General features: G+C 41.1%; 1 protein-coding gene across 1 annotated transcript in view; it reads left to right on the top strand.

Moving 5' to 3' along the window:
* Positions 1-20,203, top strand: part of DNER (delta/notch-like EGF repeat containing) — a 449,127-nt gene that overhangs the window by 304,781 nt on the left and 124,143 nt on the right. Inside the window, exon 7 of the mRNA XM_006866792.1 lies at positions 3,571-3,684. Coding sequence (XP_006866854.1) covers positions 3,571-3,684 — 114 coding nt within the window. The remainder of the gene's footprint in view (positions 1-3,570; positions 3,685-20,203) is intronic.

The raw sequence follows: 20,203 nt of genomic DNA, 5'->3' as shown, positions 1-20,203 counted from the left end.
CAGCCCGATTCGTAACCACTACGCTACCAGAGCTCCTTTCACATGCATATGAGGTGATTGAAAATACCATGGCTTGGGGCAGGCACACCTTAGTCCTCAAACTAACATCTTTGCTCTTCCACACTTTAAAAAGTTCTTGTGCAGTAAATTTGCCTAATGCAATATGTCGTTTGATTTCTTGACTGCTACTTCCATGAGTGTTGATACTTGATCCAAGAAGAATGAAGTCCTTGACAACTTCAATCTGTTCTTTGTTGGTAAGAATTTTGGCTATTGGTCCAGTGGTGAGGATTTTTGTCTTCTTTACATTGATATGCAACCCATAGCTTAGGCTGTGCTCTTCGATCTTCATCAGTAAGTATTTTAAGTCCTCTTCACTTTCAGTGAAAGTGTAATCTGTAGATTACATCATTAGAAACCAATGAGGCAGTTCTACTTTATCTTACAGGGTCACTATTGGTCAGAATATGACACTGTAGGATAAGTACTGGACTGGTAGCCATAACATTGGCAGTTCAAACCCACCAGTCACTCTTCAGAAGAAGTCTGTCTCCCTCAAGATTTACAGTCTCTGAAACTCTATCCAGGGTTGCTATGAGTCTGAATAAACTCAATGGCAGTGAGTTTGGTTTTTTTTTTGGTTTTAATGAAACTTAAATAATATATTGGTGAATAACGAGTGCTTTATTATAAATATTAGTGATTCAAATTTATGTAGACCCATTTAAGAGGAAGTCACACTCCTTCATTTTAAATTTAGTCCTTTTATTAGAAAATACGAGTATAATCCTAACCTAGTATAATCTTGGAGTTCTGGTGTGGCACTGTGGATTAATGCGCTGGACTACAAATTCAGTTCGAACTGCAAGGTCAGTGGTTCAAGCTCACCAGCTGCTCCTTGGAAACCCTATATAGGGTCTTTATGGGTCGGAACTGACTCGACAGCACTTAACCACAACAACAAAATGTGACATTATGAAAATAATTGTATCAAAAACAGCTATGCATACACATTTTTTTATACGAATTGTCTTCAGCATATTCATAGTCCTATCATGGAAACACAAGGGCAGCATTTTTCCTTTTATTTTAATGTCATGTATTTTCTACATTTTCCTCCATCGCCATTTCCCACTTGAGAATGAAAAAAGAAAAACATTTAAGCCTGACAGTTTTTAAGTGGACTCCCTGGAGAGCTTTGCTTCCAAGTGAACAAAAATTGGGGATTTAGTTCAAGCTTTGTGGCTGCGCAGGTGTTTCTAATAGATTGAAATCTCTGCCTTCCTCATCATTCATGCGTGGTTCCATTACTCTCCAGCAATATTGTTTGAAGAGACTTGTTTCACAGAGAATTTACTGAGTTGGATTTGTAACTTTGTATTTATGAGCACACGAATGTCTTTAGCATGGTATGTTATCCTTAAATTGCCCACATGTGTGTGCTGATGAGCATATATATTTGTGTGCAATTAATTAACACTGAAGGATTCTTCGATCTCTAAAATATGATGAATTTTAATATAAACACTTCATTTGTATTTTGCTGTAAGTATATACAGCCCAAAATACACTGTGTTAAACAACTTTTACATGTGCAATTCATCGATATTGATCACATTCTTCAAGGGGTGCCGCCATGCTCACTATCCTTTTCCAAATGTTTCTACCTCCATTATTTGAAACTCACTGACCCCCGAAATTCCCATCCTACCTTTGGAGCTGCTGTTGACATTTGATCCCACACAGATCATTCTTTAAAGGAAACAACACTCACAGCAGATGGACTTCACAAATGAAGAGAAACTTGTTTGGTTCAAAGGAGACGTCAGGAAATAGGTTTTTTAAAAGATATGTTTTATTGTGACTTATGTGATAGATTACATGGGAGAACATTAGCTTTACATTCATCCTATCGTATATCATTTCATTGTCAGGATTACAAGGAAATAGTTTTGGCTTAAGGTTTAATGTTTGAAGATTATTTTAGGGCAGTAGCTTCAAATTTCCCTAATGGCTTTCTCATGTTGTTAGGTGCCATCAAGTCAGTTCTGACTCCTAGTGACCCGGTGCACAACAGAAGGAAATACAGCCTTATCCTGAGACAGCATCACAGTCATTAAGTTTGAGCCCACTGCTCCTTCCACTGTATCAGTCCATCTGCTGAGGGTCTTCCTCTCTTTCACTGACCCTCCACTTTACCAAGCATGATGTCCTTCTTTAGGGACTGGTCCCTCCTGATAACATGTCCGAAGTATGAGAGAGGAAGTCTTGCCATCCTGACTTCTAAGGAGCATTTTGGCTGTACTTCTTCCACACAGATTTGTTTTCTGACAGTCTGTGGTACTTTTAATATTCTTCTCCAACACTATAATTCAGATGTATAGATTCTTCTACAGTCTTCCGTATTCATTGTCCAACTTTCACATGCATGTGAGGCAATTGAAAATACCATGGCTTTGGGTGCACCTTAGTCCTCAAACTAATACCTTGAATACTTCACAGAAGTCTTGTGCAGCAGATTTACCTAATGCCATACGTTATTTGATTTCTTGACTGCTGCTTTCATGAGTGCTGATTGTAGGTGCAAATGAAATGAAGTGTTTGCCAGCTTCGATCTTTTCTCCATTTATTATGATGTCCAGTGGCAAGGATTTTTGTTTTCTTTACATTGAGCTTCAGTCCATACTGAAGGCTGTGTTCTTTGTTCTGCATCAAAGGTGGTCATAAGTGGTCATTTTCTCAGTCAACTGGAATGTTGTAAATTCTGCATTGTCTCGGGTTCTTGGGAAGCTGTCAATCACAACAATTCAGTCTTGGCTTCCCAGGGTTCTGACTTGTATTCAAGATAAAAACACAGATTTGATGCCAGAGCAAAGTCTTTCTTAGCAATGAAGAGTTTTGCAAACTTGAGAATTTGGGGACTGTGATTCTTAACTACTGTGGTTGCTTCTCTGGTAGTGTAGTGGTTACGAATCAGGCTGTGAACCTCAAGGTCGGCAGTTCGAAACTACCAGCTGTTCCACAGGAGAAAGATGAGGCTTTCTGCTCCCATAAAGATTTACAGCCTCAGAAACCCTGTACAGGGTCATTATGAGTCAGAACCAACTCCACAGCACATAACAACAACAACAAAATGGTTGTTTCTAGCTGTATAAAACTCAACAGATTGCGGAGTGGTTTGCCGATTGTAGCTCAAGATTGTTACTGCTGCTTGCAGAATGTGCCCTTTGGTTGTTTCAATAATTATATATTCCTGAGTGTTTTTGTGTACATCACTCCCCCAAAGGAAAAAAAAACAGCAACAAAAATAAATAGAGGGAATAGAAGCAAATACTGTTGAATGTTGATGTATGCAGGAGATTGTAATCATTGCAATGAAAAGATGAGTGTAAAACCCATGTTTTCCTATGTAAACTATCACTCAGTTCACAATAAAAACTTAAAAAAAACCAAACAAATTTACTGCTGCCATGCCTCAGGGGCATCAGTTGAGCCGATCTGTTCATGAGAATGTTTTGTGCAGGTTTGAGAGTACCAGATTTTACAAAATGTGTGTCTTGTTTGATTCAGGTTATACTGGGGAGCTCTGCCAATCCAACATTGATTACTGTGTCCTGGAACCATGCAGAAACGGAGCAACATGTGTTTCTAATGTCAGCGGATACACCTGCCAGTGTGCAGAAGGTAAATGTCATTACTCAAGGAATGTCTGTCCTTTTCCATTTGGAATCATGAACTCACTCGATTGCATTCTTCATTTCTGAAGAAGTCTATACAAGAGAACTTAAGAATTTGTTCCGTTTATAAAACAAAATAGAAGAGGGTGTTATTTTTGATCTCTGGGTTATAATTAAGGAGTCCTGGTGGTGTGGTGGTTAAAGCACCGTTAACCAAAAGGTTGGCAGTGCCAACCCACCAGTAGCTCTGTGGCAGAAAGAAGTGACAGTCAGCTTCCCCAAAGATTTAGAGCTTTTGGAAACTTTATGGGGGCAGTTCTGCTTTGCCCTCTAGGGGTGCTATGAGTCAGAGTGGACAGGACAGAAGTGGGTTTGATAAGCACTGGACTGCTAATCACAAAGTTAGTGGTTCAGACCATCTACTCCTAGGAAACCCTATTCAGGGTCGCTATGAGTTGGAACTGACTTGATGACACTTAACAGCAACAATAGATAAGTGAAATTTCACCATTACAAGGCCCAATTTCTGATACTTATTCTGTATAAATAAAGTTTAGTAGTCAAACATTTTTTCAAGCTGTAGTTGTTGTTTTTAAGTGCCGTTGAGTCGGTTCCAACTCATAGCGAACTTGTATAGGGTTTCCAAAGAGTGGCTGGTAGGTTTGAACCAGCCTTGCAGCTCGACTTTGTGGTTGAGTGCTTATCCTACAGTGCTACACCAGAACTCCTCACTTGTCTATATAACATTTTGTTGTTGTTAAGTGCCGTCAAGTTGGTTCCAACCCATAGCGACCCTGAAGAGGGTTTCCAAGGAGAAACTAGTGAGCTTGAACCACCAACCTTACAGTTCAAATCAGCATTGCATTCTAGCGCATTAATCCACAGCACCACATACCATAACATATAAAACTATTTATATTTGTTACACTGGTATTTTTTAATATCGGTTCACATAAAATCATTGCCTGTTTTTGTGTTTAAATCAACTTTGCAAAGTCTTAGAGGAGTCATGTCATTTAGCAGGCCATGTCTTTAGGGCAATTTTTATTCATTTATTTATTAAAAGAAGAACAGCGTTTTACCATGAGAATAATATTTCACCCGAAGAAGCAGGTGGACCATCACAGCTAAGGAGCTGATGTTCCAGCAGTGATTTTGTGCTTTGAAGAGGTTTCATTCCCATTTCTGATTTCAGGGTTATTATGGGAGGGATTACTTTAAACCTTTAAAACTGTAAGGATAACATGATACTAGAGTTCTCTTTTGTAAAGCCAGTGTGTAAGCTCCTGATCACAGAAATGGCAACTACATAAACTTGTCACATCCTCCCTGGAGATGACGTGTGCTGTCCATGTGTGAGGGAGGAACCTCCTGAGTCAGACTCCCCCTAGGTGACTTCTGGCTGAGGAGTTGGAGGAGGTCAGGGTACCGAACAAGGTGCTAATAAGAGGCCCCTGGTTTCCCAGGTAGCCCAGGTGTCTTGGGGATGCCAGGGCAAGCACCTCACAGTCTGTACTGTTTTGAAGAACGAAGCACACACAGGAGAAGGGCAAGTTTGTGTCCCCCAGCTTCTGCTCCTCTGGCGGGGGTAAGGATGGCTGTGTCCAGCCTAGTTACCCCTTTCCCCAGCTGACAGAGCTCACTGTTGATCTTGGCAGTGGAATTCCTCATTCGTGATGCAGGCCCACTCCTCATCTTCCCGCACCCTTCTTTTGTACTGCAGGCTTATCTCGTGAAGCCAATGGGAAAACTTGCAGATGTTGCCAGGGGCTGAGGCCTGAGCACAGTAACAATCCTGATTCAATACTTTGCTGTGCTCCCCCACCCCCCAGCTAGTCAGTCACCACCTAATGCGGTTGGGTTGTAGGCTGTGGGATACAGGAAGGGCAGGCTTCAGCTGTTACCAGTTGATGGTGATGTCAGATCATGAATTCTCTCTCTCACCCCATCCTCTGTCCTCTTTTTCTAGGAAAGGCAGGTGGTAATGATACTGCTTTGTCACAAGGCCATTCTAGGATGGGCTGAGATAGTTGTGAATGAGCTTTGAAAACTGCAAAGTGCTATTGCTAAGTGTATTGGTAACATGTTAAAGTGAGGCCCTAGAGGCTCAGAGAGGAGGCAGTTTGCACTAAACCACACTGGCAGGAAAGGCTCACCTACCACCCATCGGTTAGTTTGTTGTATGATGTTGGACATCATAGCCATGTGCCAACTACCAGAGGACAACGAACTCACAGATGGTTGGTGGTGGACGATGCTGGGCAGGACTCCTGAGGTGGTGCTATAGGATCGAACCTACACTGGGAAACACAAGGTCAGCTCAAACCCACCAACTGCTTCTCGGAAGTCCTAGGCAGGGTCGCTATGAGACAAAACCAACTCGATGGCAATTAACAACAACAGCATGATGCTGATCAAAGAGCCCTAGTAGTGTAGTGAATCATGAACTAGACTACTAACCATAAGGTCAGCAGTTCAAATCTACCAGCCGCTCCTCAGGAGAAAGATGAGGCTCTCTGCTCTCGTAAAGATTTACAGACACGGAAACCATATTTGGGGTGAAACATGTGGAGTCCTGGTGTGGTGCTATGGGTTAATGTGCTGGACTGCAAAGTCATTTGAATTGCAAGGTTGGTGGTTTAAGCTCACCAGTCACTCCTTGGAAACTCTATACAGGGTCACTAAGGGTGCGGAAATGACTCAACAGCACTTAACAACAACAACAAATGAGTCAGAATCATGTGAACGGCACACCACCACGATTCCAGGCGCTATTTCTAATTCTAGCAGGGTCACCAGTGATGGGCAAGTTACATCAGAGCTTCCAGACTACGACAGAATAGGGAGAAAGGTTTGGAAGTCCACTTCTGAAAACTTTTTCAGTGCAAACTCTATACCAGTGATTGTGAGGATGGTGCTGGACCAGGCAGTATGTCATTCTGTTGTTGATGGGATCACCAAGAGTCCGAGCCAATACCACTGATGGATGGCTAGCAGTCCTTCTCTTTTCTCCAGTGCTTTATGGCTTCCTTCATGCTGTCCAGATAAATGCAATTGTCTGGAAATGACACATGAAAGGATGAAGATGAATTTAATAATAGTGTTTGCATAAAGACTTTCACTCCGAAGTTTGTCCCCATTGAAGACTGCCCGGGGAAAGGCAGTTTTATAATTGTCCAAAAGGGTAAATTGGAATGATTTTAAGCCTAGTGACTGGCATTTTAACTTTCCATTTTTAAAGTAGTCTCTACCATTGCCATGTTCTCAGGTCAGTTGTCACAGTAACTAGTGTTTGTTGAGCCCTGGGATGCTGTAGGATAAATACTGGACTGCTAACTGCGAGGTCGGAGTCTTGGTGTGGAACTGTGGGTTAATGCACTGGACTGCAAAGTTGGTTTGAACCTCAAGGTCGGCAGTTCAAGCTCACCAGCCGCTCTTTGGAAACCCTATACAGGGTTGGTATGTGTTGGAACCTAACTTGAAAGCATTCAAGAGCAACTGCAAGGTAAGGTACAAACCCATCAGCCGCTCCTTGGGAACCTGGTACAGGGTCTTTATGAGTCAGAACCAACTTGATGGCACTTAACAAAAGCAACAACATATACTGTACAGGGAGTATTACGACTGTAAAATAAGCACTGCACTACTAGCCGCAAGGTCGATGGTGCGAGTCCACCAGCAGTTCCACCAGAGAAAGATGAAGCTTTCTGCTGCTATAAAGAGTCACAGCCCTGGAAACCCAAGACAGGGTTGCTATGAGACCAAACTGATTCAGTGGTGCTTAATAACAACAACAATATATCGTCAAAAGCTTGTAGCTCCGGGATCTTTCTAATACTAGCCACACGGTGAAAACCAGTTTGAAATGTTCACAGCAGTGTTCTGGAGTTCGGAGCCAGCTACCTCGTTTACCTCACTGCTTTGCATTTTGTATGAATTCTGTCTGTCCCACTACACTGTGTATTCTCTGAGGCAGGAGATGCACCGTGTTCAGCTTCTTTTCCTTCATCTACTCCTGATACCTGCTTGACGATCAGCATTTAACTGTGTGGGTTGTTTCAGTAGGAAGAGGTTAATAACTATCTGTGACATCAGTGATAAAAGCCATTCCTCCTGTCATTTAGTGCATCTGCTAAATCACTCAGCCCCAAATGGAGAGAAACCCTCACCAAGATGGATTTACATGAAAAATGCGGTGATCCTATCACAGACCATGAAGCTAGTGTGAGGCCCAGCAATGTTTTGCTCTGTTATATTTCATCCATCAGTAGCCTAATGGCAAATGACAACAACATGTCTACTATTCATTTTGCAAGACTAATGACTTACTCATTGTAAATACCTTTTTCAACAACAAAAATGGTGACTGTACTCATAGACCTTGCCAGATGACACAGAGGAATCTAATCGACTACACTTGTGCAAAATGACAGTTGTTATTATTAAGTGCTGTTGAGTCAGTTCTGACCCATAGCGACCCTGTATAGGGTTTCCAAGGAGTGACTGGTGAGCTTAACCACGGACCTTGTAGTTCAAACAGCTTTGCAGTCTGGCACATTAACCCACACTGCTACACCAGAAGGAGTTTAATATCTTCAGCCCAAACAAGGCCAGTGGTCAACTGTGGAACACATCATCAATTTCTCATAAGCAAGTCTAGGCAGAAGTTGAAGAAAATTAAAACAAGTCCATGATAGCCAAAATATGACTTTGAATATGTCCCATTTGAATTTAGAGACTATCTCAAAAACAGATTTGATGCATTAGACACTAATGACCATAGACCAGAGGAGTTGTGGGATGATATCCAGAACATCATACAGGAAGAAAACAAAAGGTCATTTAAAAGACAGGAAAGAAAGAAATATGGATGTCAGAAGAATCTCTGCACCTTGCTTTTGAACACAAAGATGCTAAAGCTATGGAAGAAATGAGCTGAACAGAAAATTTCAAATGGCAGTTTCAGAAGACAAAGGAAAGTATTAGGATGACATATTCAAAGACCTGGAGTTAGAAAATCAAAAGGGAAGAACACGACCATTCTTTCTTAAGGTGAAAGAATTGAAGGAAAAAAAACAAACTTCAAGCCTAGGGTTGCAATATTGAAGGACTCTGTGGAAAAAATATTGAATAATGCAAGAAGCATCAAAAGAAGGTAGAAGGAAAACAGAATCACTGTACCAGAAAGAGTTGTTCGATATTCAACCATTTCAAGAGGTAGTATATGATCAAGAACTGGTGGTACCAGTCCTAGCTGCACTGAAGGCATTGTTGGAAAACAAGGTTCTAGAATTTGATGGAATACAAATTGAAATGTTTCAATAAAGTGATGCAGTACTGAAGGTGCTCATTAATCTCTGCCATGAAATTTGGAAGACAGCTATTTGACCAACCAATTTGTGTCCATTACAAAGAAAGGTGACCAAAGAGAACACAGAAACCATTGAATAATGTCGTTAATATCATATGCAAGTAAGACTTTGCTGAAGATAATTCAAAACAGTACACCAACAGAGAGCTGCCAGAAATTCAAATCAGATTCAGAAGAAGACATGGAATGAGTTGTTGACATCAGATGGATCTTGAATGAAAGCAGAGCATACCAGAAAGATGTTTACTTGTGTTTTATTGACTATGCACAGGGATTTAACTGTGTGGATAACAACAAATCATGGATAGCATTGCAAAGAATAGTCATTCTAGGACCTTTAATTATGCTCATGAGGAACTTGCACATAGACCACGAGATTTTTTTTTTTTTTTAAATAGAACACGGAGGTACTGAATGTTTCAAAATCAGAGAAGTGTGAGCCACACTGTGTCTTTTCATCATTCAGTCTGTATGCTGAGCAAATAATCCACATACTCCGAGGAGCTGGATAATATAAAGAAGAATGTGACATCTAGATTGGAGGAGGAACCCTTAACAAACTGGGATCTTTAGATGGCAGTCTTGCTCACTGGAAGTGACAAGGGCTTGAAGTACTTACTGATGAAGATCAGCATTCAGTGTGGATTGTGCTTCAATGTAAAGAAAGTGAAATGCTCATAACTGAACCAGTAAATAACATCATGATAAATGGAGAAAGGATTGATGTGGTTGAAGATTTCATTTTACTTGGATCCCTAACCAACACTCATGGTAGCCGAGGTCATGATATCTAATGATGTATTTCATTAAGCAAATCTGCTGCACAAGAACTCTTTCAAATGTTAAAAAGCAAAGATATCACTTTGAGGACTAAGATGTGCCTGACCCATTGCATGGTACTTTCAGTTGCTTCATATGCATCTGAAAGCTGGACAAAGAATGAGTAAGAAGACAGTACAAGTATCAATGTCCTTCATGTGATCCCACAACAAATCTGGTCTCCCGTCACTAGTGTTCAATGTGTGAAATTTATTCTTAAAATAAATTTGACAACAATATTTGAATTACAGTGTTGGTGATGAATACTAAAAGTGCTTTGGGCTGCTAAAAGAACAAACAAGCCTGCATTGGAAGAAGTTCAGCCAGAATGCTCCCTGTTAGTGACGATGGTGAGACTTTGGGCATGTTATCTAGCTCCTGCCTTGGACATGTTATCAGGAGGGACCAGTCCTTGGAGAAAGACATCATGCTTGGCAAAGAGGAAGATTACTTAAAAAGAGGAACACCCTCAATGAAATGGATTGACCCAGAGACAGCAACAATAAAGGTAAAAAATAATGATAATTGTAAGGCTGGTACAGGACCCAACAGTGTTTTATTCTGTTGTTCATAGGGTTGTTGTCAGCCAGAACTGACTTGATGGCACCTAATAACAACAACATCTGTGGAAAGAGATGATGGAAAGGCTCAATGCCATCATGAGAATAAAGCCAAGGGCTGACTATGGGCTAGACCACTGCTTCCTCATAAGCAAATTCAAATAGAAGCTGCAGAAAAAAAATGTTAACGTTCAGGAGAGCCAAAGTATGACCCTGACTATATCCCACATAACTTTGGAGACCATCTTAAGAATAGATTTAACACAATAAACACTAGTGACTGATAACCAGATGAGTTTGGGGATGGCATAAAGGACATCGTAAAATAGCAGGAAAAAGACAGGAAAGAAAGACAAGAACAAAATGGATGTCAGAAGGTTTTCTGAACTTGCGCTTGAACATAAGGTAGCTAAAGTGAATGGAGAAAAGGATGATAAATACAAAGACCTGAAGAGAAGATTTCAAAAGATGGTTCAAAGGAGATAAAGTAATTTATTATAATGAAATGTGCAAAAGGCTGGAGTTAGAAACTGAAAGGGAAAACACACTTGGCATTTCTCAAACCGAAAGAACTGAGGACACAATTCAAGCCTTCAGTTACAAAATTGAAGGATTCATTGGGCAACACATTGAACAACATGGGAAGCTGATGTCCGATGGATCTTGGCTGAAAGCAGAGAATACCAGAAGGATGTTTACCTGTGCTTTATTGACTATGCAAAGGCCTTTGATTGTGTGGATCATGACAATCTATGGACAACATTGTGAAGTAAGAGTATTCCAGAACACTTCATTGTACTTCTGAGAAATCTGTACCTAGACCAAGAAGCAGTTGTTCAAACAGAGCATGGGAACACTGAATGTTTTAAAATTGGGAAAGGTGTGCGACAAGGTTGTGTTCTTTCACCATACTTATTCAACCTGTATGCTGAGCAAATAATACGAGAAGCTGGGTTCTATGAAGAAAAACGTGGCGTCAGGATTGGAGGAAGACTCATTAACAACCTGCGATATGCAGATGATACAACCTTGATCACTGAAAGTGAAGAGGACTTGAAACATTTACTTATGAAGATCAAAGAGCACAGCCTTTGATATGGATTGCATCTCAATGTCAAGAAAACAAAAATCCTCACCACTGAACCAATAAACAACATTCTTATCAATGGAGAAAAGATTGAAGTTATCAAGGACTTCATTCTTCTTGGATCAACTATCAACACTCGTGGAAGCAGCAGTCAAGAAATCAGACGACGTATTGCATTGGGCAAATCTGCTGCACAGGAACTTTTTTGAAGTATTGAAGAGCAGAGATGTCAGTTTGAGGACTAAGGTGCGCCTGACCCAAGCCATGGTTATTTTCAATAACCTCATATGGATGCGAAAGCTGGACAGTGAATAAGGAGGATCGTAGAAGAATTGATGCCTTTGAGTTGTGGTGTTGGAGGAGAATACTGAAAGTGCCATGGACTGCCAAAAGAACCAATAGATCTCTTTTGGAAGAAGGGCAGCCAGAGTGTTCCTAGGAGGCCAGGATGGCTAAGCTTCGTCTCTCCTACTTTGGACATATTGTCTGGAGGGAACAGTCACTGGAGAAGGATGTCATGCTGGATAAGGTGGAGGGTCAGAGATAAAGAGGAAGACCCCTAACGAGATGGATTAGCCAGGTGGCATCATTGATGGACTCAAGTGTGGCAGCGGTAGTGAGGTTGGCCCAGGATCGGACATTGTTTTGTTCTGCTGTGCATGGGGTCCCTATGAGTTGGTTCTGACTCGATGGCACCTGACAACAACAACAATAGGGTTTCCAAGGAGCAGCTGGTCAGCTTGAACCACCAACCTTGCAGATTTAATTTTACTTGGATCCAAAATCAATGCCCATTGGAGCAACAGACAAAACTTCAAATGATATATTGCTTCGGGCCAGTCTACTGCAAAGGACCTCTTTAAAGTGTTAAAAACAAAGATGAGACCTTGAAGACTAAGGTGCATCTAACCCAAGTTATGGCTTTTTCAGTTGCCAGTGTCCTGGTATGGTTGCTATAGGGTAAGCATTGAAGTGCTAACTATAAGGTCAGTGGTTCAAAACCACTAGCCATTCTTCTGAAACCCTATATAAGGTCACTATGAGTTAAAACCAACTCAACAGCACTTAACAACAATGACAACAATCTGCAAAAGTTGGACAACAAGTAGGGAAGACTGAATAAGTAATGCCTTTGGATTATGGTGTTGGCCAAGAATATGTAATGTGGTGCTGTAGGATCAGCACTGGACTGCAAACCACAAGGTCACCAGCTGCTCCTCAGAAACCCTGCACAGGGTTGCTATGAATTGGAACCGGCTCAATGGCACTTAACAACAAAAACAAGAGTGGAGTTCCAGATAAACAAACAAATCTGTCTTCTAAGAAGTGCAGCTAGAATGCTTATTGAAAAAGAAGATGGCAACACTTCGTCTTAATGTACTTTGGACATGTTATCAGGAAAAGGACATCATGCTTGGTAAAATAGAGGGCTAGAGAAAAAGAGGGAGACCTTTAAGGAGATGAATTGGCACAGTGGCTACAGCAGCGGGCTCAAGCCTAGCGATTGTTTTGAGGAAGGTACAGGACTGGGTTCTGTTTTGGGCAGTGTTTGGTTCTGTTGTGCATAGGGCTGCCATTAGAACTGACTCAGTGACAGTTAACAACAACAAAACTTGGCTCCAAGGAGCCCTGGTGGTGCAAGAAGTTAAGCACTGACCTATTCACTGAAAATGTGATGGTTTGAACCCACCCAGTGAATCTGAAGGAGAAAGACCTGGCAATCTATTCCTGTGAAAATTATTGCTTTAGAACAACACAACGGAGCAGTTCTACTCCGGCACATGGGGTGGCTATGAGTTAAGAACAGGATTCAACTCAGTGGCACCCAAAAACAACAACAACTTGGTTGGTTTTCCTCATTACTGTCCTGTTGTTGTTGTTAGGTGCCATCGAGTTGGTACCTACCCATAGCGACGTTATGCACAGCAGAACAAAACACTGCCCAATCCTGGGCCAACCTCATTACTGTTGCCACTCTTCAGTCCATCGATGCTGCCACCTGGCCAATCCATCTTGTTGGGGGTCTTCCTCTTTTTCTCTGACCCTCCGCCTTACCAAACATGATATCCTTCTCCAGCAACTGGTCCCTCCTGACAAGATGTCTGAAGTATGAGAGGCGAAGTTTGGCCATCTTAGCCTTTAAGGAGCACTCTGTCTGCACTTCTTCCAACACAGATCTGTTGGTTCTTTTGGCAGCCCATGGCACTTTCAATATTCTCCTCCAACACCAGAACTCAAAAGCATTATTCTTCTACGGTCTTCCTTATTCACTGTCCAGCTTTCGCATCCATATGAGGTTATTGAAAATACCATGGCTTGGGTCAGGGGCACCTTAGTCCTCAAGCTGACATCTTTATTATTCAGCACTTTAAAAAGGTCTTGTGCAGCAGATTTGCCTAATACACTACGTCATTTGATTTCTTGACTGCTGCTTCTGTGAGTGTTGATAGTTGATCCAAGAAGAATGAAGTCCTTGACAACTTCATTCTTTTCTCCATTAATAAGAATGTTGTTTATTGGTCCAGTGGTGAGGATTTTTGTTTTCTTGACATTGAGATGTAATCCATACCGAAGGCTTTGCTCTTTGATCTTCATCAGTAAATGTTTTAAGTCCTCTTCACTGTTAGCAAGCAAGGTTGTATCATCTGCATATCGCAGGTTGTTAATGAGTCTTCCTCCAATCCTGATGCCACATTTTTCTTCATAGAACCCAGCTTCTCGTATTATTTGCTCAGCATACAGGTTGAATAAGTGTGGTGAAAGAATACAACTTTGTCGCACACCTTTCTTAATTTTAAACCATTCAGTGTTCCCATGTTCTGTTTGAACAACTGCTTTTTGGTCCAGGTACAGATTCCTCATGAGCACAATTAAGTGTTTCGGAATACTCATACTTCACAACGTTGTCCATAGCTTGTCATGATCCACACAATTGAAAGTTTTTGCATAGTCAGTAATGAACAGGTAAACATCCTTCTGATATTCTCTGCTTTCAACCAAGATCTGTCGGACATCAGCAATGATATTCCTCATTCCATGGCCTCTTCTGAATCTGGCTTGAATCTCTGGAAGTTCTCTGTCAATGTATGATTATAGCCATTTCTGTATTACCTTTAGCAAAACTTCACTCTCATGGGATATCAAAGAGATTGTCCAATGATTTCCGTATTCCATTGGGTAACCTGTTTTTGGAATGGGCACAAATTCAGATCTCTTCCAATCAGTCGACCAGAGATTGTCTTCCAGATTTCTTGGCAGAGATGAGTGAGTGCCTCCTGTGCCACCTCACTTTCTTGAAAGATTTCTATTTGTATTCCATCAATTTCTGGTGCCTTGTTCTTTGCCAATTCCTTCAATGCACCTTGGACTTCCTCCTTCAGTGTCATTGGCTCTTGATTATCTGCTACCTCTTGAAACGGTTGAACATTAACCATTTCCTTTTGGTACAATGACTCTGTGTATTTCTTCCATCTTCTCTTGATGCTTTCTGCATCAGTCAATAATTTGCCCAGAGACTCTTTCAATAATGAAAGTCGAGGCTTGAATTTTTTCTTCAGTTCCCCCAGCTTGAGAAATGATGAGTGTGTTCTTTCTTTTTGGTTTTCTGATTCCAGATCTTTGCACATTTTGTTGTAATATTTGGCTTTTATCTTCCTGAGCTGATCTTTGAAATTTTCTGTTCAGCTGTTGGACCTCCTCATTTCTTCCATCTGCTTTAGCATCTTTATGCTGGAGGGCGAGTTTCAGTGTCTCTTCTGACATCCATTTTGACTTTTTCCTTCTTTCTTGTCTTCTTAATTACTTTTTGCTTCCTTCCTGTATGATGTTCTTGATGTCATCCCACAAATCTTCTGGTCTTCAGTTTTTAGTGTTTAATGTATCAAATCTGTTCTTCAGATGATCTCTAAGTTCAGGTGGGATAAATTCAAGGTCATATTTTGGCTCTCATGGACTTGTTTTCATTTTCTTCATCTTCAGCTTGAATTTGCATATGAATAATTGATGGTCTCTTCCACAGTCTGCCCCTGGCCTTGTCTTCCCTGATGATATGGAGCTTTTCCATCATCTTTTTCCTGCAGATGTAGTCAATTTGATTTCTATATATTCCATCTGGTGAGGTCCGTAAGTATAGACGTCTCTTACGCTGTCTAAAGAAGGTGTTTGAAATGAACAAGTCATTGGTTTTGCAGAATTCTATCATGCGTTCTCCAGCATCATTTCTATCACCAAGGCCATATTTTCCAACTACTGTCCTGTACTTTCCCTGAATAGAGTATTTAAAATACTTATTTTTATGTATAAATAGTTAAAATAGTTATTTTGCTTATTTTTAAAGTATTGCCTTGCTATCCTCATCATGAGTAAAATAAGTGAAAAAAGCTTGTTGTTAAGAGTCATTGAGTTCATTCTAATTCCTAGCAATCCTGTGTAGGGTTTCTCAGGAGCGGCTGGTGGGTTTGAACCACCGACCTTGCCATTAGCAATCCAGTAGTCCAGTGCTTATCCTACAGCACCACACCAGTTTGTTTGATCCTATAACTATTAAATGTCCCTGATAAAACTTAAGTATGGAAAAAACTAGGAAAAAATATTTTTTACAAAAATTCATTTTCAACAAGCCCACGATGTGTAGAAAGCTGTTAAAATTGGGCTTTCCCTCCGGACAAACCTTGTCTCCCTGCAGGTTTAAGCCAATGCTGTCTCTGCCTTTTTCATCTGTATCTTATTTCCTTCAAGGATCATTTTGCATCAGATCTGGGCCAAGTCCCCAGAGATTGGATTCCTTCTTAAGTAGCCTCTCTCTCTCTCACTCCTGCATTTTAACCACTTCTCTGAAGTTCAAAGTCAGGCAGACCTGGAAGACAGGCTGTCCAATATCATCAGTGAATCCCTCTGTCGTGAAATTCTCTGCTGTTCTTGTGCAGGCAGCTTGTTATCCATCGTCACTGGGCTTTTTTTTTTTTTTTTTTTCCTTTTAACTTTCATGGGGTCCATTTTTGAAACATGTAGTTTCTGATTCTGGTAACCATGTAACCATGGAGGTGATACTTAATGGGGGACAGCAACAGAAAGACTAATTAGAACTGGATTGCTTGTGGTTAACAGTTCTGTGCTTATAGAGACACATAATTTGTCCCAGCTGCTCTTGTTGTACTTTAAGAACACAAGTATTGCAGCAGGGTTGTTGTTTTAAGTGTCGTCGAGTTGTTTCTGGCTCATAGCAACCCTGTCTAGGGTTTCTGAGGAGCAGCAGTTGAGTTTGAACCACTGACCTTGTGGTTCAAATTGACCTTGCAGTTCAGGTCATTATCTCACAGTGCCACACCAGGGCTCCATTGCAACAGGGTTGTTGTTGTTGTTGTTAAGTGCCGTGGAGTCGATTCTGACCCATAGCTACCCTGCATAGAGTTTCCATGGAGCAGCTGGTGAACTTGAACCACTAACCTAACTGCGGTCTGATGCATTAGCCCCCAGCGCCATCGGGGTACCCATTTCATTCAGTTCCATAGCTACTAGAACCCACAGTTGGATTTTGCCCTCATCAGACATTGCAGATCTGCTAACATTGAAGTTCCAAAGCTACATGGAGGGCCACCATCTTTAACTGACCTGGTGAGGTTCAAATAGACTTTGCAGTCTAGTGCATTAACCCACAGCTCCACACAGGGCTCCCTTAGTGCGTTGTAAACTGCCACCTTGTTGTTCTGGATAAATGATAACTAGTATTATGGAGTCCATATTGGATAACCACAAAGTTGGTGGTTCAAACCCACCTGCTGCTCCTTGGAAACCCTATTCAGGGTCACGGAGTCGGAACTGGCTTGACGACACTCAACAACATTATTATGATGGGGTGGTGGTGGCGGCAATGAGGGCTCAGTCCAGACCAATGCTCCTCATGTGCAGCTGGGTTGCTGAACAGGAGCGTCCACACTAAGACAGACAACAAAGAAGGCCTAGAGACCGAATTCTGAAAACCAGCCAATGAAAATCCTGTGAATCATAATGATCCAATGCCCTTTGGTCTGATGTTGCCATGGGTGGGGGATGACTCATCAGCAGCTACCCACCACAAAGTTATGATGATGACTTAATTGAACAATAATTTAATCGAATAATTTAGTCAAATTATTGAATGTTGTTGTTAAGTGCCAGCAAGTCAGTTCCAACTCATAGTGACCTTGTGTAGGTTTCCAAGTAACGACTAGTGGGTTTGAACCACCACCTTGCAGTTAAAATCAACCTTGCGGTCCAGTGCTTGTCGTACAGTGGCACACCAGGAATCTCTGTTGCTGTCAGGTGTTGTCAAGTCGGTTAGAACTCACAGGGCCCTGATGCACAATAGATAGAAACACTGCTGGACTCTGCACCATCCTCACAATTGTTATGTTTGAGCCCATTGTTGCTGCTCCCATTCCTTCTAAGAGATCTCATTCTTAAAAGTCTTCAACTCAAATGCATCAATTTAAGAGCCCCTCGCTGAGTCAATACATCCATTGTATTTTAAGTCATGTTTCCAGAGAAAAGTTTAATAACCTCTAAGTAACTCTAGGAGTCCTGGTGTGGTACTGTGGGTTAATGTGCTGGACTGCAAAGTTGGTTTGATCTGCAAGGTCTGTGGCTCAGGGTCAACAGTTCCTCCTCAGAAACCCCATACAGGGTTACTGTGAGTCAGAGCTGACTCAAAGGCACTTAATGATAATCAGCTCTAAGAAGACACAGGTTTAAAACTTCATGCTGGCTCAAAGGTTAAACCCCATTGCAGCCAACATCCAGGGTCTATCCAAACAAATTTGTTTTCTGTATTTTTCAATAAACTGTTGTTTTTAAGTGCCGTCAACCCAATTTAATGAACTAGCCCTGCCAATTCTTTTGTCCAACTCAAATTTCAGTTGTCATACTGTTCATTTTGAAAGGATTTATAGGCAATGTTGTTGTTGTTAAGTGCTGTCGAGTCGATTCAGACCCATAGCGACCCTGTATAGGGTTTCCAAGGAGCAGCTGGTGAGCTTGATCCACTGACTTTGCAGTTCAAATGACTTTGCAGTCTGGTGCATTAACCCACAGTGCCAAACCAGGACTCCATTTATAGGTAATAGTGTCCCCCCAAAAAACTTATTTCTGAGATAATACAGATTGTTCAGAAACTGGGGCACATTACCCAAGAAGAATTTAGGAATGCTATATTTTAAGGGTTGGGTTGTTTTTCCACCCAGTACCCTAATAGATGTTTTCTTAATGAAAACACTCTCTCAGGACCATATAAAACTGCATTTATGTGCATAAGAAGTATGTAACATGTTCCCATGAAGTTAACAGGCCTGAAAAACAAAGTATTCTTTTCAAATTGTTTTTGGCATTAGCCTTAAATTACCACATCATTCAGGAATCATGGCAGCTAAGCTTGTTAGAGTTCCAAGTGGCATATAGTTTCCCCTTTTGGAAGTGAGCACTATGTTATAACTTATTATGTGTAAGTAAAAATTTATTTCTATGTTCAGTGAATGCTGATTAATTTATTTTTACAACTAAGTCTGCATTTCTTTTCCTTCAATTTAACTTTTTTTCTTTTTTAAGATTGCATAGCTTCTCTGAGATTGTTGAAATGTGAATGCTGTCTGGGACCTTATGTTCCTGCTTCTTCCATTAGAAGATGGTTGCTAAAAACATGAAGGTAGTGACTGGAATCTCATGATCCCACCCTTAGTCCGACGCCCTTCTTGTAATGATTTGATGTCCAGTTTTGTGCTGGCAGGTGATATTCAGAGTTTAAAGTCTGATGAATTCATATAAATAAATGGTGTTAGGTGCTAGTGAGTCAGTTCCTACTTACACTGACCCTATATGTTCTGGTGTGGCGCTGTGGGCTAATAATGTACCAGACTACAAAGTCGTTTCAACTGCAAGGTCAGTGGATCAAGCTCACCAGCTGCTCCTTGGAAAGCCTATACAGGGTCAGTATGGGTCAGATTTAACTTGATGGCACTTAACAACAACAACATACACAACGGAAGGAAACACTACACCGTCCTGGGCCATCCTCATCACTGCTGTTCCGTTTAAGTCCATTGTTGGAGTCACTGTGTCTTCCTGTCTCACTGAGTTCACTCTGGTTTTCACTGACTCTCGACTTTACCAAACACAACGTCCTTCTCCACAGACTGGGTCCTCCTGACAAATTGTTCAAAATATAAGAGACGAAATCTCGCTACCCTGGCTTCTAAGGAGCATTCTTGGTTATACTTCTTCCAACACAGATTTGTTTGTTCTTCTAGAAGTCCACGGTACTTTCAATATTCTCCTCCAACACCATAGCTCAAATGCATCAATTCTTCTACTGTCTTCTTTATTTATTGTCCAACTTTCACATACATACAAGGTGATTGAAAACACTATGTTTTAGATCAGGCACACCTTAGTCCTCAAACTGACATCTCTGCTCTTTAGCACTTTAAAGAGGTTCATAAATAAATAGATACTGATCTTTTAGTGATTTCCCCCCCTCATAATGAGGAGGGATATATGCCTAACAGCTAAAGGTAGATTCCAATTTCTGAAGTTTTATATCCAGATGCATTTCTAACTTGTCAGTAGTGGTAGGTGCCCACAGACAGGTGTCCTCGTTTTGCCCGCACCTCACATTATAAAATGTGGTTTTTATAACTAGAAGGCTGCAGTGTTCCTGCAT

This window comes from Chrysochloris asiatica, unplaced genomic scaffold (genome assembly GCF_000296735.1).
Source record: "Chrysochloris asiatica unplaced genomic scaffold, ChrAsi1.0 scaffold00096, whole genome shotgun sequence".
Classification (NCBI taxonomy): Eukaryota; Metazoa; Chordata; class Mammalia; order Afrosoricida; family Chrysochloridae; genus Chrysochloris; species Chrysochloris asiatica.
The sequence above is the reverse complement of the archived record's forward strand: the minus strand, read 5'-3'. Positions and strand labels throughout refer to the sequence as shown.